At 32.8% G+C, this 25,308-nt stretch overlaps 1 protein-coding gene and 1 long non-coding RNA gene across 2 annotated transcripts; one reads left to right on the top strand and one right to left on the bottom strand.

Moving 5' to 3' along the window:
- Positions 1-5,319: 5,319 nt before the first annotated feature.
- On the top strand, positions 5,320-8,659 carry LOC107063320 (uncharacterized). Its single transcript, XR_001475200.1, has 2 exons — positions 5,320-6,001; positions 8,212-8,659. It is a non-coding gene; the product is annotated as an uncharacterized lncRNA (long non-coding RNA).
- Positions 8,660-21,474: 12,815 nt separating this feature from the next.
- Positions 21,475-25,308, bottom strand: LOC102585770 (lysine histidine transporter-like 8). Its single transcript, XM_006360827.2, has 5 exons — positions 24,958-25,308; positions 23,230-23,363; positions 22,579-23,018; positions 22,256-22,387; positions 21,475-22,142 (listed from the first exon to the last, which is right to left on the bottom strand). Exons 1-5 carry the CDS (start codon positions 25,257-25,259, stop codon positions 21,660-21,662), a joined length of 1,491 nt encoding a protein of 496 aa, XP_006360889.1. The 5' UTR covers positions 25,260-25,308; the 3' UTR covers positions 21,475-21,659.

The raw sequence follows: 25,308 nt of genomic DNA, 5'->3' as shown, positions 1-25,308 counted from the left end.
TTGGGACGGGTTGGCCCTTCAACCAAAAAACGGACAACATTTTCATTTTAGAAAGAATACAAACGTGATGTCCGATGGACACGACATCAATACATACATAAATTCATTCATGAATTACACATACTTCAGTGAATATTTACAAAACAATTACATAATAGCCAAGATACAACATTCATAAGATTCATCTGAGCAAATAAACATTACATGATCATTATTTTCATAAACAAGACAATAAAGGAGAAGTGAAAAAATTAGGCATAAAAAACAAAAGTAAAGGAGGTCAAAGATTCATAGTTATAATGGAGCAATGAACTTGGCTTAATAAGAAAATTTAGTGGGCTAATAACCCTAAAATGTAAAAGATATGTAAAAAATATAGTCTTAATTTTATATTGATATTTTAAAAATATTTATTGATAAAATCTTTACAAATAAAACACCTAAAAATATATATAAAAAATATTTTTAAAAAATTAATAGCCCACGGGCTGGCCTCTGAGGCTTGCGGGTTGGCCCTACGAGGCTACGGGCCAAACGAGGCTGGGCTAAAAAGCCTCGTTCCTAAATGGGCCAAAAAAATTAAGCCCAACCTCACTTAATTCAAGGGTTGGGTTGGGCCGGCCTCGCGGGCCAAGCCCATTTTGACGGCTCTACTCCTACATAATGAGATTAGCAGGACCCTCCTATATAATGAGATTTAGTTTAGCAGGACCCTCCTACCTAATAGGATTTAGATTAGCAGGACTTTCCTACATAATGGGATTAGCAGGATCCTTCTACATAATGAGATATAGTTATTTTCTCCTAGGATAAACACTTCCTAGTTTGAGACCTTTATTTTTTTTTATCTTCTCCTAAGATAAACACTTTCTAGTCTGAGACGTTTATATTTTATTTTCCCCTAGAATAAACACTTCCTAGTTTGAGACCTTTATTTTTATTTTCTCCTATGATAAACACTTCCTAGTCTGAGTTTATTTTTGAAAATTTACATCTGCTAATAACTCACTAAATTTTTCCAGTAAAAACTGGGGCAATTTTTTTTGTGTATTTTTTTTGTTTGTGATGGTTTACAGGTTTCTTCAAGCGAAACATGAATTTGAAATTCAGGAACAAAGTTTCAACTCTTTTCAGAATGATCAATCCCATGATAGCCAAAATCAGCTTCTTCAATGCATGTAGTAGCCTAACTTCCTGATATCTATTTCTATTCAGCTTCTGATCAAGAAAACATGCAGTCATTCAAGAACATATTCAAATTGTCATTTTGAATAGTGCCAAAAACTCACTCTAAGTGGCAAGTTAATCCTCGAATTTCATTCAAGATCAAGATACTCACCAAAAATCAAGGTGATATCTCAAACAAGACTCAAGAGAAGCTGCATAGATTGGAGTTTATACTTTTATTTTCCTTTAGACTATTAGTTTTCATTTTATTTTTTATGTAATTAAGGATAAGAGCCGCGACCGGAAGCCTCGATGGAACCTCACTTAACTTCCAACTCATCACCTCATCTCCTTGAACTACACGTGACCTGATTCTCTTATAACCCAGGATAGGTAGGATGTCTAACACCAAGACTCGGTCGCATATTTTTTTTAAAATAAGAGTCCGGTCAAAATTTGTCGCTTTGTCTACTTCTTTGTCTAAAAATTCTTCGTGTTTCCAATCAAAGAGAGGCAAACTATAGACACGTAATTTTTGACCGAACTAAAGGTTTTACACCATTTTTAATGTTTAAATATTTTTTAAAATTTAGATTAAATACTTTATGTTTCATCGTATTTTAGTAAGTTTATTTTAAAAGATTGGAAAACTACAAAAAATATATATTTTCTTTTAATTTAAATTTTTTACAAACCAGCTAGTATTTCTTAATTATATTTTTAGACTAGCTATTTGACTTTTCTTATATTTTATTAGTTCAAAATAATTAGTTAATACTTTTATTTTTTTTATTATTATCATTATTATAATTTTTATATATATTTAATTTATAAAAAAAAATACTTAAATTACCCATATCCATGACCCCACTCTTCACCACACTACCCCACTTACTCCTCCACTTCCCCCTAATCTGCACCTACAACTACACACACACAACACATACTCACACGACACACACATCACTATAGATTCATCCATCTGCACACTACATATATACCTACACTACTCCAAAAACAAAAGGACACACGCACTACACAACCAATATACACAGCAAAAAGGAAAAAAAATTCAGCAACCAAAACAAGACCCCCACACATACAGAAGAAAAAAAGAGGAACCAAAAGAAGAAAAAACTTTCACATTTTATTTTATTTTCCTTTTAAAAATTCACCAACACATTCACATCTTTTCTTCCTTTTTCATTACTACTTTATCTAAACATCACACGTATACCATCACAAACAACCTACAAAAGATTTGTAGGCGTTCTAATCGAGCTTCGATCAAGGTTTTACGGTATTCAATTTTATTTTGCGGTATTTAACTCTAACTTATCTCTTTAATTTATCTATGGAATGTGATGTAATTTTATGATACTTTTTTCTTCATATATAGTTTTCTTTCATTTATAATTTGATTGAAATGAATTTGGAATTAAATATATTTGTTGTTATTTATTGTTGTACAATTTTGATGCTTTGAATAAGTTTCTAGTTAACGTCATGTAGAATTTCATTGAATATGGGAAATTAATTAAGGATTTAGAGTTAGTACATTGAGTTTTGTTTTATTTAAAATAACAATTTTTGGCTTAAGATAGGTTGAATCATTAATTGAACTACTATTTCTATACAATTTTTATTGGTATTAACATTTCCAAATTTTAATCTAAAGGAGCTTATATAATAAGTTATACCATTTTTTGTTACTATTTAAATTTAACTTGTTGGACCTTGAACAAATTTAGTCGGAATTAATAATAATGATTTTCTTTGAATAAGTTGATGTGGATTTATAAAGGAAAATAATTATTTTTAACGTTAAACAAACTTTATACACCTTTTAAAAATATTTGTCTCAATTAAGAATGTGGTAACACATCTTTTTTTGAGACATTAAAAGAAATTCAAGGATGCAGTGACGCACCTTGACAAAATAATTTTTAATAATTAACTTTCATTAAATTTAAACTAAAAATTATGGACAGAGAAAATTAGGTGATGCACTTGAGAGAAAAAAACAATTATACTCTTAAGCTACTTATATGTCAAAAGTTGAGAATGCAGTTATGCATCCGATTTGAGACCAAATAAAAGTTCAACATAAAAATGCGGACAAATCATGGCCTACAACACAATTTATCCAAACAATAATAGTAATATAAGTCAAGTATAAGTTAATAAAAGCGACCGTGCTAAAACCACGGGATTTGAGGGATGCCTAATACCTTCCCCTCGGTCAACAAAATTCCTTACCCAAATTTCTAGTACGCATACCTAATAAAGAGTCATTTCCTTTTGGTTGGGGTTTTAAAAATGTGACTTGGAACACCATAACTCAATTCCAAGTGACAACTCTGAAAAATAAAATAATCCCTAATTAATATCGTCACTTAAATTGAAAAAACCCTATCCCGCGTGCGAAAATAGGGGTGTGACACCGCCAGAGCGGGATAGGCAAGACTTATTTTCTCCTTCTTCCAAAAACACCTAAAAGAGGCGAGCAACACCCCAGAAACCCTCCCAAGGCTGCTCTAGGCTTGGGAAAGGAGGAGAAAGAGAATTCTAGCGTGGGGATGACGATAGCTTGCAGATTTCCGATCAAAATCCACCATCCCATCGTCTAGAAACCAGAATTTTTTCTACAATCCCTCTGCGAATGCTTGACGGCTAGATACGCTAGGTTTATTAATTGAGTAGTTATAAATCTGACATTCATTGCGTAGTATATTGTCATTGACGGTAGAAATGATGTGTAAGCTTTCGTGCATCGAAGAGAGTCAGTTGTACATATATTCCTAGGTATTTCATTAGACGTAGACTGTAAAGGAAATCCCTAGCTCATGAAATAGGGTTTAGGTGATGGTCGTGATTCCTAATTGTATAATGTGTGGCATATGGTATGCATGTGCGTATGTAATCCGATAAAAGTGGAAACAAACCTAATGAATTGATTATAACAATGCATGCCATGAACTTGAGCAGAGGCGTATCTAGAGGGGGTGCCGTGGGTTCATGTGAACCCATGCTCCCCTCTCTAGATCATATATTATATTTTTTTAAAATATTTAAATATAGATGTGTGAACTCATGTTCAAAGTATCATATAATAATACGATGATGATTAGGTGCACCTCTCTAACTGAGGATAGAAATTTAAATCTTATATCTATCTTGTCTTTTTAGTAACACCACTCCAAGTGGTTATCGGTGATACTTTTGACGTTTCAACTAATTTTTCTTTTGTATTTTTGCCTGTAATCCTTCAAAATTTTCAAGTGTCTTACATTGAAAATTCCTAAAAAATTAAGCACTGTAAATTTTTTATATAATTAAATCAATTGTGTATATTAAAATTTAAAACTAATAGTATTATATATTTTGAATCTATAATTTTTAAAGTTTAATGGTTCATATTTATAACCTAAAAGTCAAATGATCAAATTTATATTTAAGATACATTTCTTCGTAATCGTGCATCCATCTAGCCGAAATCATGGATACACCTCTGACCTTGAATACTTGACCATATGATGTGAGTATTGTATATTATGGATGTGATTGTGCTTATGATTGCGATGATTGGATCGGGTGTCACGTACCGACACGCTAACTTGCATTGGATCGGGTGTCACGTATAGATACAGTAACTTGTATTGGATCGGATGTCACGTGACATACCTATTGGATCGGGTGCTACTGTTGACACCCAATTTTGGCCTAACATTTTCAAAATTCGTAGGTTTTAAATTTTATTTATTTAATAGTTCAGAATAATTTTTTTTATAGTTTTAAATAAGTTTATCGATAACTATCCTTATTTATCAAAATTTATGATTTTTTATGAGTTAATTTTAAAATTGCATTTTTACATATCATTAATTGCGTTCATTTTATATATATATATATATATATATATTTATTTATTTTTTATTTTATTTTTTTATATTCATTTATTTGTTACAGTTGCTAATATTCATTTTTATATTTTTGCAGAGTATAAAAATTTATTTAAAATACGGATAAAATTTACAGATACAAATTAGTCGATGAATTTGGGCCACAATCCCGAGCTCATGAATTGAGCTTATTGTATTATAACTCCCTATTTAAGTAAATTTTAGATCAAAAGCAAAGGGATGGTGAATTTATTTTTTAGAATAGGGTTATAAACTTTTAGATTTTTATTCACAAAAGGGGGTTTTCCGACCACCACCATCCCGGAATCCGGCAAAGCTCCGACAACCACAAAACCCCAACTCCATTTTATTTTTCTTTTCATTGTTTCAAAAGATCCACCAACCAGTAGTTTAGAAACAGTTCAAAACCACACTGTTTTTCCGGCAAACCTTTCTCCATTGTTTCCGGTGAGCTTTAGCTCTAGGGAATAGCGAGCTCTGAGCTCGCACAACACTCAAAACCACCAGAGCTTCTAGATGGCCAACACACATCCAAAAATCGACACAAACAACCCAAAAGACCTCCAGCCGCCTGAAACAAGCTCCCAAACAGCAGCTGGAACAATGAGAACCACCTCTTTTCCAACTTTCATCCGACCAGAACAGCAGCTAGAAACCCTTTTACTTTTCCTTTTCCTGGCGAAACCCATTACCAACAGACCCACCACTGTTCTTCCTCGAACAAGACCTTTGAACCAACAACGACTTTCCCTTTCACGGTTTTCTTTCATTTTCAGGTATTTCGATGCAAAGCTCCGGCGAAACTATGAGCTCGTGAGCAACCAACCAGACTCGCCTCTTCTTCTCCAACCCAACCAGAATCCAGTCGACAACAACAACTATTAACAACCACCGGCGTGGCTCCAACTCCGGTAAATAAACGATCTCTCTTTCACTTCGTCTTTCTTTACAGATCTGGCCGGAGGGGTTCAAACTCCGGCCACTATTCTTATTTCTTACTTTATCCGATGAATATAGTAGTTTTTCGGTGACCCACTGCTTTGTTTACTAATATTGGTTTGATTTTAATTAATATTTGTTGTTACTGCTTGTTGCTATTCTCACTGTTACGTTGAAATACACATATTTTGGTTGATTTTTGATTTCGTATCTTTTGTCCAAATTCTTGTTCACGCAATTTCTTGTCAAATCATTAGCTGCCCTTAATTTTGCTTAACTACTGTTATTTTATTTTTTTGTCCAAGTCTTTTTAATTTTTATGGTTTTGCCGGTTTGTTACATTTATTAGTTAATTCACTGTTATGTTTAGTTGTTATTAGTTAATTAATTTTCATTATTTATTCCTTGTAATGGATAATAAATGTTGTTGATTTAATCATTTTAGTTGTTGATGTCCATTTGTTTTGTTGTTATCAAGATTGTTTCACCTTTTATTATTTAAATATATTATTATTATTATTATTGAGCTTTAAATTTGATGTCATTATTTTTGTGGTTGTGATTAATTGGTGTTATGATGAGTGTTCACGTGCTTAGTGGAAAACATTGGCAAATCATTGTTAAAGTTTAGTCATATTTTGGATCATTTGCTAAATTAATTATTTTTGTTAAATTGATTTAATAAAATATGTTAAAATTGGTCAATGAGAAAATCTCTCCGTCGATTTTGGAGGTCTTTGCATTGTAAAAGACGGAAATTTAATTTAATTTCATATATTTTGTTTGTTTAAAATGGCCAATGAGAAAATCTCTCCGTCGATTTTGGAGGTCTTTACATTGTAATAGACGGAAATTTATTTTATGTTCATATATTTTGTTTGTTCAAAATGGCCAATGAAAAAATCTCCCCGTTAATTTTGGAGGCATCAACATTGCAAAAAGACGGAAATTTAGTTTAAGTTTGTATATATTTTGTATGTTAAAATTAGCCGATGAAGAAATTACTGTCAATTTCTAAGGCCTCTCATGTTAATAAGACGGATGTTTATTTTTAAATTAATATTTGATTCATTTATTTTTATTCATATTTATTTATAACTAATACGTTTACTAAGTGTCTTCACAGGTAACTGGAAGTGCTTCCTATTGAAGTTATTCGAATTAGATTCGAATTATACTCCTATTTATATTTAGGCCGATTCATATATTATTGTTTTATCATATTACTTGTGTATATTGCATGTTTATTATATTTGTACATTATTTTATTCTCATCCTCAATTTGAAAAAACAAATGAATTTAGTTGGGACCCATATTTGTGGATTTCGAAGGATGTCTAATCCCTTTCCTTCGAAATAACTTGAACGCCTTACCTAGAATGTCTTGGTTTCGTAGATTAATTAATTGGTTTTCTAGTTTTCCTAAAATTAGGTGGCGACTCCTTTAAATTTCTTATTTTCTTAAAATTCTTTTAAAATTGAATCAATTGTTATTTTTTTGAGTCATCGCGATGTTTCGCCCTATTTGAATAGAGTAAGAAAGTAAACAGAATGGCGACTCCGCTGGGGATATAGAGGTTCTAACAATTATGTGTTTGCTTTTTCAAATTGAGGAGCATTTTCTTTTATTGTGTTTACACATTATATTTTGTATATTTTGTTGATTATTTGTGTATTGTATTTGTTGTTTATTCATTATTCATTTAATTGTATATATATTATGATTGTATTTCATGGCATAATTTTCGCCAAATGGCAAATAGAATGCATTAGGACAAAGACAGTTACGTGACTTTTCACGACTGTCCTTCAGAAAAACACATTTGAATTTTTTTAAAGTGATAAACGAATAGTTGACTTGTGGTCATCCAACGTCGTTTATTATACTTTAACCTGTAGTTTGTTCGACTCGGGTAACCATGTCTTGTCTAAACCATTCTTAGTCAGCTAGTGTAGAGCGAAGCCAAAACCTTAAATTTAGCGCATTTGCTTGAGATGAGTCAACACTCAAGACATATTTGTATAAGACATGCATTAATTGTTTGTACATTATGTGATATACCTATTTTACGTGAATATGTTGTATGATAGTCCATTATTTTAAAATTTCTTTAAGAGCTTCATAGACATAAATATCTAGTCACTATCAAGTCACTTTTACCTTTTGAGTTGTTTTTGAAAGCTCGAAGGTTATTGCTCGTTCGGAGCGACAAGGGACAAGAGAACTCGCAAAAAATGAGTCTTTGGATTTCACAAGACAATAATAACCCATCGAAAAGACAAATAAGGGGAGTCTTTGACTACGAGGTCGCACTCGTCTATTTTTTGTTATGTATTTTGCATGTTGGTCCTGCTTTCACACATTTCTAATATTTTTGCAGGAAAATCATCCCCGACTATAGTCGGGGATGGTGATAATAATGTATAGTTTTTGGGAATCATTAGGAGTATACACAGTTTGAAGAGACATCCAAAAAAGAATACAACAAGTGGTTACCGTAGAAATTTGGAAGCCACATTCAACAGACAATGCAAAGATTGACAATTAAGAGGATGCAAAACATATTGGTACAAAAAGTCAAAAAACACTTCCTGACTATTGATTTCAGTGACACTAGACCTAAGGGGAATTGCTCTGAGTTTGTCTGAATCTTTAAATTATTTTTATGTCATATCTGAACAAATTATGCGAACCTAATTATCATCTCGATGAAATATGTAGGAAACCCTTCTTAGGCTCGGTATCCATTTTTTTAAATTTTAAAAATAAAAAGTAATAGTTCGTGCATATTTTCAGAGACATATCTCAATGAACTACGTACACCTGATTCTCATCTCGGTGAGATACGTAGGCAGCCCTCATTAGGTTCGGTACTCATTCTTTTAAATTCAAAAAATAAAAATAAAATTCAAATTCAAATAGTTTGTGCATATTTTCAAAGACATATTTGGATGAACTACACACGAATCAGATTCTCATCTCGGTGAGATACATAGGCAACCCATATTGGTTTCGGTATTATTTTTTCCAAAAGTAACAAAAAAGAAAAAAAAATTCTTTGTGCATATTTTTAAAGGCATATCTGCATGAACTACTCACACCTGATTCTCATCTTGATGAGATACGTAGGCAACGCCTCTTAGGTTCGGTATTCATTCTTTTAAATTCAAAAAAAAAAAAAAAAAAAAAACCAAATAGTTTATGCATATTTTCAAAGACAATCTCCTCTATTGCAGCAAAAGTAAAAAAAAGGGGTACTCGCGCTGCAGCCTGCTTGCCTAAAATGAAAATCCTTACTAGCCGAAGTAAGGGACTTTCTTACTATATTTGCATGAACTACGCACACGTGATTCTCATTTTGATGAGATACGTAGGCAACCCTTCTTGGATTCGGTATTTATTCATTCTTTAAAAAAAATAATCATTTTGTACATATTGGAAGAGTCATGTCTTCAGCTCAAATGAGACCAATGCAGTTAGGAGCATGTAAAAATATTCGATATGATGAAAGAAGGGACTAACTTTGTGGTAAACTATAGACTCTTTTGGTATCTCTCATTTGTACTTTTGTGATGCTTGAAAATTCTCTTGTATGCATTCAAGATAAGAATAAAACCAACCTCATGCTTTCATGTGCATTGTGTGGTGAGCTTTTAGATCGAAATTCAATTGCATTGCACTGTTGATCTAGAACTTGGCCTGAATATTTTTTGAGGCGAAATTGTGAGTAATGTTTGATTTGGGAAATTATTGTAGGCATTCTTTGACCCGATTGTGCCTTTCAAAACCTACCAAATGACATTAATTCCTAGTTTTCCCACTTTGAGCCTGAAACTTTTTCTTTGGACAACTACATCTTAGACACTACTCTTTTTTAGTGCTTACATGCATTATCCCTCTCTTGTCCCAACCTTCTTGAGTGCACCAAAAGTGTGCAAATTATAAAAGAAGATCCATATTTGAAGTTGCCAAAGACAAGAGATACAAAGTATCCCAAAGTCGAGGAAGCAGACAACGACTTCTAGAAAAAGAAAAAAAAAAGAGAAAAGATGGAAAGAAATAAAGAAAGACAAAAATACTCATACAAGGTCAGTGAAAGAAGAGAAGGAAAATACTCCAACAAAGAGGAGAGAAATTCAAAAGAAAGGAATGAAATAAAAGAAAAGCTCCTAGAAATGAAGACTCAAAAGAAGTCGAGACAAAGGGGTGAAAAAAAAACAACTCCAATAAATGATAATTCAAAAGAGGTCGAAAAAAGGGAGGACAATGAAGAGGATCAAATGCCAAAGGTGTATCAATCATCAAAAGCATAAATTCACTGTGACACTCAAGAAGGAATTAAGTCACTCTTATCCCAAATATATATTTTACCCGTCCCTAAGCCTACATTACAAGCCAATGACAAGCCCTACATTATCTTATTCCAAATGTCTTCACATTAGTGGAGATTTACATAAGGGTCAAGCATATGGTATCACAGTTGCATACATTGAACATTCTTGTGAGTGTGAGTGGACTTCAAAAAATATCCTAAAATAAAACGCTTCAAATATGTGTGAAATAAGACTTTTCTTTTTGTGAGAGCACTTGAAACATGAGGATTGATACAATTCAAAATCTTTGTTTGAAGAAAGATAAATAAATCTTGTTGATACTTAAGTATGTTTGAGGTACCACTTGAAATTGTGGAAGTTACCTTGAATTCAATCTTAGTTAAAAAAAAAAAAGATTTACATGCGATCCTAACTCCTGGTACCAATTGTTGTCAAGATTTGACTGTCTCTTTATATTATTTATATTTCAAAAAAAAAAAAGGGGGGGCAAGCACCCACTCTTTAATATTTTCCGAAACATTTTTTTCTTTCCATTAAAAAAAAAAAGAAAAAAAAGGAGAGATTTTGCCTTTCCTTTTTGGGTTGTTCATTGTAAAAAGTGTTATTAGGTTAATCCTATCAGTGTGAGACGCCTATTTTACCTCATTGGATTGTCCGTCCCAAAAATGTGATATATCTTGTCTTTAGACTTTGAATATCGCAAGGAATATTATTTTCCTATTTTTTCATGGTCACATTGTACATTTTCTACTGATAATTTTGTCTCAGATTCTTTGTAGTATTCATCATTTACAGGGTTGGAACTACATTTGACCTGATTCCTGGCTCAATAGGATATGTAGGCGCCACGATGGCTCGGTCATATACCCAGTGTGATTTTCTTTTCACCTTGTAATAAAAACTGGGACAGAATTTTTGAGAATATCTCAAAAATTCACAATAAATGTGCTATCTCCAGCAAAAAGATTGGAGATCATTTTGAGATTTGCTAGAAAGTTCTAACTGGGACAGAATTTTTGAGGAAGACCTCAAAAATTCCAACAAGTACTGTCAGAAGCTTGATAGTCAACTTCAAATGATCCATCATCGATTGAAGTTCAAAGTTAACTTGAAAATCTCTAGCATTGTCATGGTGAGCCATCAGTTCCTAGTACAAATCCCCAATAAGACATGAGTCACAATAAACACAAAATGGTCAAGAGTAAAATGTTGATTGCTCACATGTGTCAAACTGATCAGGCATTTTGTACACATGCTCTTTTAAAGAACATTTTCTCAAGGTTTCTTGACTAAGTCGCTAGCTAAGGCGACATTGTGTCTACTAATTATTCGTTTTCAAGTACATGAACATGTGAAAACATTAATGCGATGACACTTTCAAGATAATCATCAAGCCATCCACCTCGTTACAGTTGGATAATCATCGAGCCATCCACCTCGTTACAGTGGACAATCATCGAGCCATTCACCTCGTTACAGTGGACAATCATCGAGTCATCCATCTCGTTATAGTTGGACATCATTGAGTCATCCACATCGTAATCATCGAGCCATCCACTCGTTACAGTGGACAATCATTGAGTCAATGCATTTTTCATTTGCCGAGAAGGCCATTGCATTTTACATTTGCCGAGAGGGCCATTGCATTTTTCATTTGCCAAGAAGGCCATTGAATTTTTCATTTGTCGAGAGGGCCATTGCATTTTCATTCGCCAAGAGGGCCATTGCATTTTTCATTTGCCAAGAAGGCCATTGAATTTTTCATTTGTCGAGAGGGCCATTGCATTTTCATTCGCCAAGAGGGCCATTGCATTTTTCATTTGCCAAGAAGGCCATTGAATTTTTCATTTGTCGAGAGGGCCATTGCATTTTCATTCGCCAAGAGGGCCATTGCATTTTTCATTTGCCAAGAAGGCCATTGAATTTTTCATTTGTCGAGAGGGCCATTGCATATTTGGAGGTGAAGGATGTGCACCCTATCTATTCAACGTTCAAGTCGATGGAAACTTGCGTTTAAAGATATTTGCATTTAAGTCGCATTTATTCGGAGGTGAAGGATGTGCACCTTATCTATTTAAAGTTCAAGTCCGTGGAAACTTGCGTTGAAAGATATTTGCATTTAAGTCGCATCTATTCGGAGGTGAAAGATGTGCACCTTATCTATTTGCCTTCAAGTCGGAGGAGACTTGCGTTGAAAGAACTTTTATTCGTCCTACCGTTGGACATACATTCTAAATCCTACCGATGGATCATGTTTTTTCATTCGTCCTACCGATGGACATACATTTAAAATCCTACCGATGGATCATGTTTTCATTCGTCCTACAGATGGACATACATTCAAAATCCTACTGATGGATCATCATCATTTTCATTCGTCCTACCGAGGGACATACATTCAAATCCTATCGATGGATCATCATTTTCATTCGTCTTACCGATGGACATACATTTGGATCTTACCGATGGATCATTTTTTTTATTCGTCCTACCGTTGGACATACATTCTAAATCCTACCGATGGATCATGTTTTCATTCGTCCTACAGATGACATACATTCAAAATCCTACCGATGGATCATCATTTTCATTCGTCCTACAGATGGACATACATTCAAAATCCTATCGATGGATTATCTTTTTTCATTCGTCCTACCGATGGACATACATTTAAAATCCTACCGATGGATTATCTTTTTTCATTCATCCTACCGATGGACATACATTCAAAATCCTACTGATGGATCATATTTTTTTACTCGTCCTACCGATGGACATACATTCCAAATCCTACTGATGGATCATCATCATTTTCATTCGTCTTACCGATGGACATACATTTGGATCTTACCGATGGATCATTTTTTTTATTCGTCCTAGCGATAGATCATTTTTTTTTTATTCACCCTCCCGATGGATCATTTTTTTTCATTCATCCTATCGATGGACGTACATTCAAAATCCTACCAATGGATCTTTTTCATTCGTTCTACCGATGGACATAAATTCATATCCTACCGATAGATCATCCTCATTCGTCCTACCGATGGACATACATTAAAATCCTTCTGATGGATCATCCTCATTCGTCCAACCGATGGACATACATTCATATCCTACCGATTGATCATTTTCATTCATCCTACTGATGGACATGCATTTTTATCCTACTAATGGATCATTTTCATTTGTCGTATCGTAAGAGATGCTACCTTTTTTCCTGTAATTTTGTCTCTACTAATGAGTTTCATCTTCGTTTTTTCGAGAACATCTAAGAGGATGCATTCTCAATTGAGGCACATGTTCGGATTACTTTAACAAGGACGCAACACAACGTAGAACCTTTTGGAGGCAAGCCCGGGATCGACTTCCACCACATTCCAACCATACTTTATTATAAATGTCATGTGTTCGGTCAAAATCGAGTTTGTCAATTTTCGTTGTCCACGATTTCTTTCATCAACCATATCCAACGAAAGGGACAGCTGTTGACATCCAAATTTGGCCTAACATTTTCAAAATTCGTAACTTTTAAATTTTATTTATTTAATAGTTCAGAATAATTTTTTTATAGTTTTAAATAAGTTTATCGATAACTATCCTTATTTATCAAAATTTATGATTTTTTATCAGTTAATTTTAAAATTGCATTTTTACATGTCATTAATTGCGTTCATTTTATATATATATATATATATATATACATATATATTTATTTTATTTTTTTATATTCATTTATTTGTTACATTTATTAATATTCATTTTGATATTTTTGCAGAGTATAAAAATTTATTTAAAATACGGATAAAATTTACAGATACAAATTAGTCGATGAATTTGGGCCACAATCCCGAGCTCATGATTTGAGCCTATTGTATTATAACTCCCTATTTAAGTAAATTTTAGGTCAAAAGCAAAGGGATGGTGAATTTATTTTTTAGAATAGGGTTATAAACTTTTAGATTTTTATTCACAAAAGGGGGTTTTCCGGCCACCACCATCCCGGAATCCGGCAAAGCTCCGGCAACCACAAAACCCCAACTCCATTTTATTTTTCTTTTCATTCTTTCAAAAGATCCACCAACCAGCAGTTTAGAAACAGTTCAAAACCACACTGATTTTCCGGAAAACCTTTCTCCATTGTTTCCGGCGAGCTTTAGCTCTAGGGAATAGCGAGCTCTGAGCTCGCACAACACTCAAAACCACCTAAGCTTCTAGATAGCCAACACACATCCAAAAATCGACACAAACAACCCAAAAGACCTCCAGCCACCTGAAACAAGCTCCCAAACAGCAGCTGGAACAATGAGAACCACCTCTTTTCCAACTTTCATCCGACCAGAACAGCAGCCAGAAACCCCTTTTACTTTTCCTTTTCCTGGCGAAACCCATTACCAACAGACCCACCACTGTTCTTCCTCGAACAAGACCTTTGAACCAACAACGACTTTCCCTTTCACGGTTTTCTTTCATTTTCAGGTATTTCGATGCAAAGCTCCGGCGAAACTGCGAGCTCGTGAGCAACCAACCAGACTCGCCTCTTCTTCTCCAACCCAACCAGAATCCCGTCGACAACAACTATTAACAACCACCGACGTGGCTCCAACTCCGGTAAATAAACAATCTCTCTTTCACTTCGTCTTTCTTTACAGATCTGGCCGGAGGGGTTCAAACTCCGGCCACTATTCTTATTTCTTACTTTATCCGATGAATATAGTAGTTTTCCGGTGACCCACTGCTTTGTTTACTGATATTGGTTTGATTTTAATTAATATTTGTTGTTACTGCTTGTTGCTATTCTCACTGTTACGTCGAAATGCGTTAATATTTTGGTTGATTTTTGATTCCGTATCTTTTGTCCAAATTCTTGTTCACGCAATTTCTTGTCCAATCATTAGCTGCCCTTAATTTTGCTTAACTACTGTTATTTTATTTTTTTGTCTAAGTCTTTTTATTTTTTATGTTTTTGCCGGTTTGTTACATTTATTAGTTAATTCACTGTTATGTTTAGTTGTTATTAGTTAATTAATTTTCATTATTTATTCCTTGTAATGGATAATAAATGTTGTTGATTTAATCATTTTAGTTGTTGATGTCCATTTGTTTTGTTGTTATCAAGATTGTTTCACCTTTTATTATTTAAATATATTATTATTATTATTGAGCTTTAAATTTGATGTCATTATTTTTGTGGTTGTGATTAATTGGTGTTATGATGAGTGTTCACGTGCTTAGTGGAAAACATTGGCAAATCATTGTTAAAGTTTAGTCATATTTTGGATCATTTGCTAAATTAATTATTTTGTTAAATTGATTTAATATAATATTTTGGATCATTTGCTAAATTAATTATTTTTGTTAAATTGATTTAATAAAATATGTTAAAATTGGTCAATGAGAAAATCTCTCCGTCGATTTTGGAGGCCTCCACATTTTAAAAGACGGAATTTAGTTTAAGTTTATATAAGTTTTATGTTAAAATTGGTCAATGAAAAAATTTCTCCATCGGTTTTCGAGGCCTTCCCATTTTAAAAGAAGGAAATTTAGTTTAAGTTTATATTTGTTACAAGTTAAAATTGGCCGATGAAGAAATTACCGTCAATTTCTAAGGCCTCTCATGTTAATAAGACAAATTTTTATTTTTAAATTAATATTTGATTCATTTATTTTTATTCATATTTATTTATAACTAATACTTTTACTAAGTGTCTTTACAGGTACCCGGAGGTGCTTCCTATTGAAGTTATTCGAATTAGATTCGAATTATACTCCTATTTATATTTAGGCCGATTCCTATATTATTGTTTTATCATATTACTTGTGTATATTGCATGTTTATTATATTTGTACATTATTTTATTCTCATCCTCAATTTGAAAAAAATTGAATTTAGTCGGGACCCACATTTGTTGATTTCGAAGGATGCCTAACCCCTTCCCTTCGAAATAACTTGAACCCCTTACCTAGAATATCTTGGTTTCGTAGATTAATTAATTGGTTTTCTAGTTTTCCTAAAATTAGGTGGCGACTCCTTTAAATTTCTTATTTTCTTAAAATTCTTTTAAAATTGAATCAATTGTTATTTTTTTGAGTCATCGCGACGTTTCGCCCTATTTGAATAGAGTAGGGATGTAAACAGCTACATTTTGGCACACTAACTTGGATCGGGTACCACGTTCCGGTACACTAACAATTTGGGTGTGGGTTCCGTGAGAAGACCATTGACTTGTCATATTAATGTATTTTCTGAGAATGTGGAATTTGTACATTGAATCCTGACATGTTAACTGGGTTGCGCATTCTATATAGACATAGGTGTGGGTTGCGATGTTGTAATTTAGTTGAATATATTTGTTGGTGTAGTGGATTGGGAATGGTTAGGTTACAATTAGGAGGTGATACGGTAGGTAGAGAACAAGGGTCCTGGTGTCCTTACGTTTTGCCTTTGGAGGGTGGTAGTGAGTATTGTTATTGAGAATTGGGGTGGTGTTATGTTGTGTCATCGAATAGACGTGTATTATCCGGTAGGGGATTGATATAGAAACGTTTAGCGAGCCTGGATAGAACGTACTATGGGGTTGTGGGTACTGGTGTAATGTTAAATATCCGGAATTGGTAAGGGCAAGTAATTATAAGGGTGGAGGAGCGAATGGTCGTGTTGCATGTTTCACTGGTCTATTTCTTATGTTATGCGGTGGGTATCCGATTGACCTATGATGTCTACCAGTACGTGTGGTTTTGTACTTATACTACTCTTGCTATGCCTTTTGGGCATAGTCTGGATGCAGGTTCAGTGATGTATCGTAGGTGAAGACGAAGGAAATCTCCAATAGCTTCTACCTTTCTTCCATGTGGTGGAAGTTGTGTCATTTACGTATTGTCATGTCTTGTATTCTTAGTAGCTCTTGTACCTGTTTAGACTAGATCCCTGGGTGTTAATTACTTTACAAGTCTTAACTCAAATTGTTTTAAATCTCTTATTTTATGAAAAATCTCCATGAAATTGTTTTGTCGTAGTTTTCTTAATCTTCTGCATTGTTTTTAATTATTAGAAATCGAAGGTTCTCCTACTTAGGTGTTAGAGTAGGTGCCCACATGGCTTAGTGGGTTGGATCGTGACATGAATTCACCTCATGGAGACAGAAATTTGTATTCATAGTTCTTCAGTAGTTGTCTGGCGTCTCAGTAGGCTAGGTTTTCTGAGTAGCTTAGACATTTTCAATTGTCTTATATTTGGTAGATTGACAGGAGATTTCATGCCTAGATCTTCAAGCACGCAGTCTAGAGGGTTACATATTATTGTTTATTGCTGTTGTTATTTATTAATTAAACAACTATAGTTTAATTGGTAACTTGAGTTTAATTATTAAACACAACTATAGTTTAATTAAACAACAATTAGCAACTACTATTTAATTAATATAACTATTTTAGTGTGGGTTCCACACATATCAATTATAGGCGAATCGAAGATTTGAAGATTGGGGGTGCACTGCCTGTGCTGGTCTCGTACCCACAACGTCCTGGGTAATAGTTGCAGCTTTAACCAACTCACCTATATATATATATATATATATATTATACTTGTGTTTCTTTCTTATTTGTATATATATAGAAATTATACATAATTGGTAAACTCAAAAGCTAACTATAAGTCAATCCAAATGGACTCTAATTCCTTTTCCCCTAAGGACCAAAAAAAAATTGTCGTCTACATCAACAACAAAATTCTACAATGCCCCAACAACTTGCACAACACTGATCAATATGCCAAAACACCCGAGAAACATGTTGATGCAATACATTAAGTTGTTTCTTTGAGGTTTCTTGATTGAAATCCACATGAAACAAGGGTAAACCCTAGACAATGGTAACACCATCTCTCCCACAGACGCGGAAAAGCTTCCCAAGAATGGGAATGTCATGATATAAAATATATCAATCCGACGAAGAAGACTTTGATGCATGATCTAACCCACCTTGGGCTTGCCTTGTGGTGCCTGCTTACATGTTCTTTTCAAGTTGTTAAGACGGTCATAAACATAAATTTGAAATGAGCATAAACATTCACTATCGCCATGTATATTGTGTTTATTAACCATTTTGGTGTGCTCTCTTGGTGGTACTTGGCAATTGCATCCATAATTTTATTCGCAAGAATATTCCAATGAAATCATTTAAATATTAGTACGTTATATTCAAATATTAATACGTTTTGTGGAGAAAATGATTTCTTATGATCACATATAAATTGAATTAAAAAAATGATATTTTCAGACCTATATAAAGGACATAAAATTAAACCAAATTCGTAAAAAGCTACAATACTAATTCTCTGGTTATTATTTAACCAAATTAGATCAGTATTACAATTGCAAGTTGAGTTTTGTTATGAAATGGAAGATGTGATATATCTTGATACTTACCAAACGAATAAAAGAAATAACTTTTTAAAATGATCTCTTATGAAAAGACATAATTTTTTTTTAATATTTTATAAATAACCTACAAAATTAATTCTCCATATAAAATAAATATATAAAATAAAATAATACGAAAAATTGTTAACCATATTTCCATATGCCCAATATCCTCCAATTGCCAAGGGAAATACAAAGACTGCGACAAAAGAGTTCGGTGCTATCACTCCTCTCCAAATTTACGGTAATGTCCCCCGCATAAATTTAGATGCAACTTTTTCAATAACGCAATGATTAATAGACGGATTCGGAATTGAATTTGATAGATTCAATTTTTTAAAAATTCGACTAGTATTCAATTGCATTGTCCAAATTGATATTGATTTTGATTGATACCAACATTACCTGCATTTCCAAAACTATATTGTGACCTCGGGAAGCAATGGCAACGATAACAACACCATTTAAGACAACGCAAAATCGAGAAATGATTATGCATTTCTATTATTGGGTAAAGGGGAAGGCACTTTCCCAATTTTTCTCCTGAAATCAAAGGTAAATAATTATACATTCCAATAGTTTCAAAAAGTGGATATGTTATACATTCCAAACACGTTTTCTCAAAAAATCAATAAAGTCAAGAATTAATCTTCAATGAAATGATTTTATAGCTATACGAATAAGGTAAATAATGATTTTATATGTTCACTTAAAATAAGTTCTTCATTTAAACTAATTACCAAATGCTATGATAGCGAGTTGAAGGTATCTGCTATAACGAGTTCTATTGACCGTTTCTGAAAAATTAAGAGCTTGTAGAGCCGCCATACAAAAGTCACAGTAAGAACTATTATTCCCATAAACTGCACTAATTAATAAAAAAAATTGTATATATATAATGAGTCAGATGATTGTATATATCTATATGTACGTTTAATATTATATAGTAAACAATAAGACATTTTTCAAAGCAAATAAAAGATATACAAATATATATAAGAAGGCATATATTTTAACATGTTGGAAGATCCCTGCCCCAGCTAGCTATTGATTGTGCCTATCTTTCTCAATAAAATAAAAGAAGGGATGATGCAGATTACAGGGTGTATAGTATAATTAAAGAGAATTAAATATAAGTATAATTTATGTAAAATGTTAAGAGCTAATTATATTATTTTTTTATTTTTTTAAAAAGAATTATGGATACATCACTGAACTTTCGAATACATCAGCAGACATCCAATACATATGAAGAGAATGTATCAGAGAGGGGATAAGAGATTTGGATACACAGGGGTGAGATGTATCAGAGAAGGGAAGGATGTAAGCGAGAGGGGATGAGTGCATTAGAGAGGGGAGAGATGAATCTGAGAGGGAGATAGGGATGTAAGCGAGAGGGAATGAGTGCATTAGAGAGGGGAGAGATGAATCTGAGAGGGAGATAGGGATGTATCAACGAGAGGGAGTAATGTATCCGAAAGGGGATTTTTGAATTTCTTTTTAAATGATAGGAAATTTTAAAAATTATGGTAAAATAAGACGTGTATTTAGTTATTTTTTCTTAAATAAAATAATACATGTTACTTCTTTTGTTTTAGTTTATGTGGCACCGATAGATTAATTTAAAAAATTAATAGATTTTTTATAAATATTTATGTCGTCAGTTATCATGATTAATATTTTTTACGCAATTTTTAGATATATAAAATAACTAAAAAATAAGACAATCAAATTAAAACAAAAGTCCCATAAAAATTTATAAAAATATCCTCAAAGTGCTCAAGCAGACATGTTGACCTGCTCCGTGCTTGAGCACTTTGTATCTCCCTTTTATAGTATAGTATATTATAATTTGAAAATATATACATTAGTATTACTTAAATATTATGTAAGAAATACTACAAACTATAATAATTAACAACTAAAACTATTTAATAATATTAAAATTTAATTAACACTCTAAATTTTATTTATGTTACATAAATTGAGATAAAAAATAATAAATATTAAACTCATACTAACACGGACACGTATGTCCAGTTTTTAACATAAAGTCCAACTAAAATAAAACGTGAGGAGTATTTGTCAAAAGTCAAAATTGGAGGTGGTCAACGTATTAATTTAATTAGTAACATATGTGAAACCGAGTATGTTTCTCAAAACATTGGTCATCATTTCCTCCGACCTAAAAAAAAAAAAAGAAGGCTACAATGTATGGGTTATGGTTGGACTGCCCCGTATACAGAAGCGCATACTAATTCGGGCTAATATATATTTTCACCGTCATATAATAATAATTTACTATTGACTTGATACATGAATTAAAAAATAGTAATTCTTCACATTTATGCTTGAAATTCTTGTTTGGTGTTAGAAATGCGAAGTTTATAGTTTTCATATGTTTTACATCGATACTATTTTTCATTTGAGTTGAATATAACTTCTATACACTAGAAACAACAGTAGCATGTGTAACCAGTATAAATCACAAGTGAAATTTAAGGAAGATAGAATATACACAAATTTTACCTCTATCTTTATGAGGATTAAAAAGTTATTCACAATATATACTCTTCTCAAAAGACGTTAACTTATATAGACGAAAAGTGTGAAATAAATAAATTACACTAGCAAATCATTAATTTGATTATAATTACATTTAACTAACCATAATAAGTGGAATTAGCATATAACTTTAAAGGTAAGACAAGTATATTTCTTTAGCAAGTTAAATTGCACTATTATACAAGAGTTTCCCAAATGTTATAGGGTAATTAAGTTAACAGCCTATTTAGAAAAATAAGTAAAAAGTAATAAATTAGAGAGTCAAAAGTTAGAAGCCCACCCAAATCGTCTTTAATTATATCTTTTTCCACTAAGGATTAAAAAAGTTAGCATCCAATTTATCAATCACCAAATTCCACAACGCGCCAGCAACTTGCACAACACTGATCAATATGCCCAAACACCCAAGAAACATGTTGAGCCAATACATTAAACTGTTTCTTTGAGGTTTCTTGATGGAAATCCACATGAAGCAAGGGTAAACCAGAGACAATGGCAACGCGATCCCTCCCACAAACGCGGCTAGGCTTCCCAAGAATGGGAATGCCACGGATATAAAATATGTCAATCCGCCAAAGAAGAGCTTGATGCATGATCGAACCCACCTTGGGCACGCCTTAAGGTGCCTGCTTACGTATATTCTTTCCAAGTTGTCAAAGACGGGCATGGCATAAATTTGAAATGAGCATAAACATTGAATCACCACCATCATGTATATTGTGCCTATTAACCATTTTGGTGTACTTTCTTGGTGGTACTTAGCAATTGCACCCATAATTCCATTTGCCGGCATCTGTCAATTAAATAACATTTTTAGATATCATATTACAAACAAATTATACGAAATAATAATTAGTCAGAAAAATCGAATACAATAATTAAAGCAGAGTAGTAAAAATAGTTTACCATATTTCCATAAGCCCAATATCCTCCAATTGCCAAGGGAAATACACACATTGCGATTAAAGAGTAGGATGCTATCACTCCTCTCCACATTCTTGTCTTTGTAGGATGTTTTGGATTTGTTGGTAATGTCCCCTGTATAATTTTACATGCAACTTTTTCAATAATGCAATGATAAAAGACGGAATCAGAACTGAATTTGATAGATTCAATCTTTAAAATCAATAACACTAAATTAACATAAGCGAAACCATCGACTAGTTTTCATGTACATGTTAACAATGTCCAAATTAATAGTGATTTCGATTGATAACAACATTAATTACCTGTATTTCCAATACAAGATTGTGACCTCGAAAAGCAATGGCAACGATAGCAACACCATTTAGGACAGCGCGAAATTGAGCCATAGTTGTTGTTACATTATCCGACGGATTATAAGTGACACCATTAGGCCTGCCTTTGGCAATGGAAAGTGCCCAAATCATAGTGAAATAGGTCACACCCAAGATTGAACCAACAAAGGAGACCCAAGCCAATGAGTTCAAATTTGGAAAAAATTGGGCAATTAAAATGGCAAGACACACAAACACTAAGAACCATTGAGCTCCACTTAGTGATTTGTGAAGACAATGGTGATCATTTTCACACATGGCATTGTAGAAAAGTTGTAGGGTACGTCCCCCTGCTATAATAGACATGACACAAGTGCCCCCTGATAGGTACATTGTTGGGAAGATGGAAAGGCACTTTCCCAATTTTTCTCCTGAAATAATTATACATTCCATTAAGTTCAAAAAGTGGACATGTATATGTTAGACATAAGAATCGTGAAATTCGAATATCATTGACGTGATTTTATAGCTATATGAATACCAAGGATACACGTTACACTCAGAAACACAAGCTTTAATTTTTTTTAATATTTCCTAAATTTTATGTTCAGTTAAAATAAGTTTTTCGTTTGAACTAATTACCGAAAGCTATGATGGCGAGTTGAAGATATCTGCTGTAACGAGTTCCATTGACCGTTTCATGAAGATGAACTAAGAGCCACATGGTGTAGAGCCGCCATGCAAAAATCACAGTGAGAACTACTATTCCCCATGACCTGCACCAATTAATAAAAAAATTGTGTATATATAGTGAGTTAGATACATTGCGTAAATTCAATTTATACTATTAATTTACAGGTTTGTTTTCACATAACACCTATAATATGTACGTTTAATATTATTATATATTATATAGTAGAAAATAAGACAATAATTGTGTATGGATCCTTCTGCCAATACACAATTATTTCCTTTCTATCCATACTGGCTCCTTTTCTACGAAAGGACCACTGATGATTAAAGTCTAGCTAGACATTACTTCATTACTTCAATCATATTTTCTTATTAATTTATTCTAAAGAGAATGACATAATTAATTTTACGTGTAATCATTTTTTTTATAAACACATAAATATTATGACATGCATATTTAAGGTGCATAGTTATACGAAAGCTAACTTTCAACTTTTTTTTAAATATTAATTTCATGTTAATTCAAACTGTCATGTCATGTGAGTATACATATTAGCGTGCCTTATTTGAATTATTACATTTGTGACATTTTTTATTCTTTGCAGAAAAATCTGATAGACCAAAAGTACATCAAACGTAGTGGCAAACAATGGGAAAAGAAAATCTTGTACGTATGTAGATTCCTCCACAATTTTGATTAACTTTTTTACTTACATCACACCAAAAGCATGAAAAAGGAAATTATAAACATAAAGAAATATTGCAATTTCTTTAAACAGACGACTTACTTTATAGGGTCAATACATTAAAACTATTAACTGTCTAGTCTTGGATTACTTTTCCTCTAAGGGTTGTTAAATTTATTACTCCTGCGTTTTTGTTTCATTTTAGTTGATTTTTATATAAAAAAATATTTCTTCTATCTGTCATATAGTATTACTTTTGCTTTTAAATAATTTCAATTGGTTGTTGTGATAAAAAATTTCTTACACGTAAATTTAGGATTAACTGAATCATAGATCAGCAAGAACTAGATATAGCACGCAACATGTAACAGACATTAAAACGTATCTTTAATTTCATACTTATTACAAAATTCTAAGTTATTTTTAATTACATAATTTCGAACCCAGTAGAATTAAAACCAAAAAATTATTCCTTTTGTTCACTTTTCTTGTTCTTTTCTAAGAAAAATCTATAGCCACTACCCTGCACAGAGTAAAACCCCCCACTTTTATGTAATAACCTGCAAACCACACAAGAAAGGTAATCTGCACTAGGCAAACCTAATGCGACGAGCTCGACCCAGAAGGCAAATCCATTGTTTTCGCTGGGCCACCCCCGAAGGGTTAGCATTAATCACTTATTCCTCAATTCATTTTTCAAAATCTAATACTAGTATGTCAATTACTCCCTCCGTTTTTATATACTTGTCAAATTTTGACTTGACACATCTATTAAGAAAACAATTATCATCATTTTACCCCTATTAATTGATAGGATCCCAAACATATTATTCACTGCATTTTTTCAAAAATGTTAACTCAATATCAATAAATTATGGGTATTATAGGTAAATAAGGATGGAATAAGTATTATTTTTTAATGAATATGTGTTTATGTCAAATTCAAACGTGATAAATAAAAATGAACAGAGAGGCAGAAGAACATATGTACCATCCGAGTGAGGTTAAAGCAAAGGGAAGAACAAGCGCCGGAGTTCCAATACCGGACGACAAGAGATGAAACGCTGCCGTATAAGCATTCCCCTTTATCGATTCCGTTATTGGCAACAAACTGTCTATTTCTTTCACAACATCCGTATCCTTCTTCTCATCGACGACGACGTCATCGTCAACCGGTGAAAAATCTGTTCCTTCTGAGTGAAGAGTGTCGTCATCGTCATTAATGGGTATAATTTTGAATGAAGAGAAAGATCCCTCTATACGACGCCGTTCGGATACCTCGACATCTCCCATTGCACTTTGTAAATATGAGAAATAGGTTTTTTGTTTCAATTGTGAATAT

Source organism: Solanum tuberosum, unplaced genomic scaffold, assembly GCF_000226075.1.
Source record: "Solanum tuberosum cultivar DM 1-3 516 R44 unplaced genomic scaffold, SolTub_3.0 scf00336, whole genome shotgun sequence".
NCBI lineage: Eukaryota > Viridiplantae > Streptophyta > Magnoliopsida > Solanales > Solanaceae > Solanum > Solanum tuberosum.
Note: the sequence above shows the minus strand (reverse complement) of the source record. Positions and strands in the feature narration are given on the sequence as shown.

What these genes read in the sequence shown, in the direction of transcription:
- LOC102585770 (XM_006360827.2), bottom strand. Translation starts at nt 25,259, where the DNA reads ATGGGAGATGTCGAGGTATCCGAACGGCGTCGTATAGAGGGATCTTTC. An exon ending in GCTTTAACCTCACTCGGATG is followed by an intron (nt 23,364 to 24,957) that starts GTACATATGTTC and finishes TAATTGGTGCAG; the next exon opens with GTCATGGGGAATAGTAGTTC. An exon ending in ATTGGGCTTATGGAAATATG is followed by an intron (nt 22,143 to 22,255) that starts GTAAACTATTTT and finishes TTTAATTGACAG; the next exon opens with ATGCCGGCAAATGGAATTAT.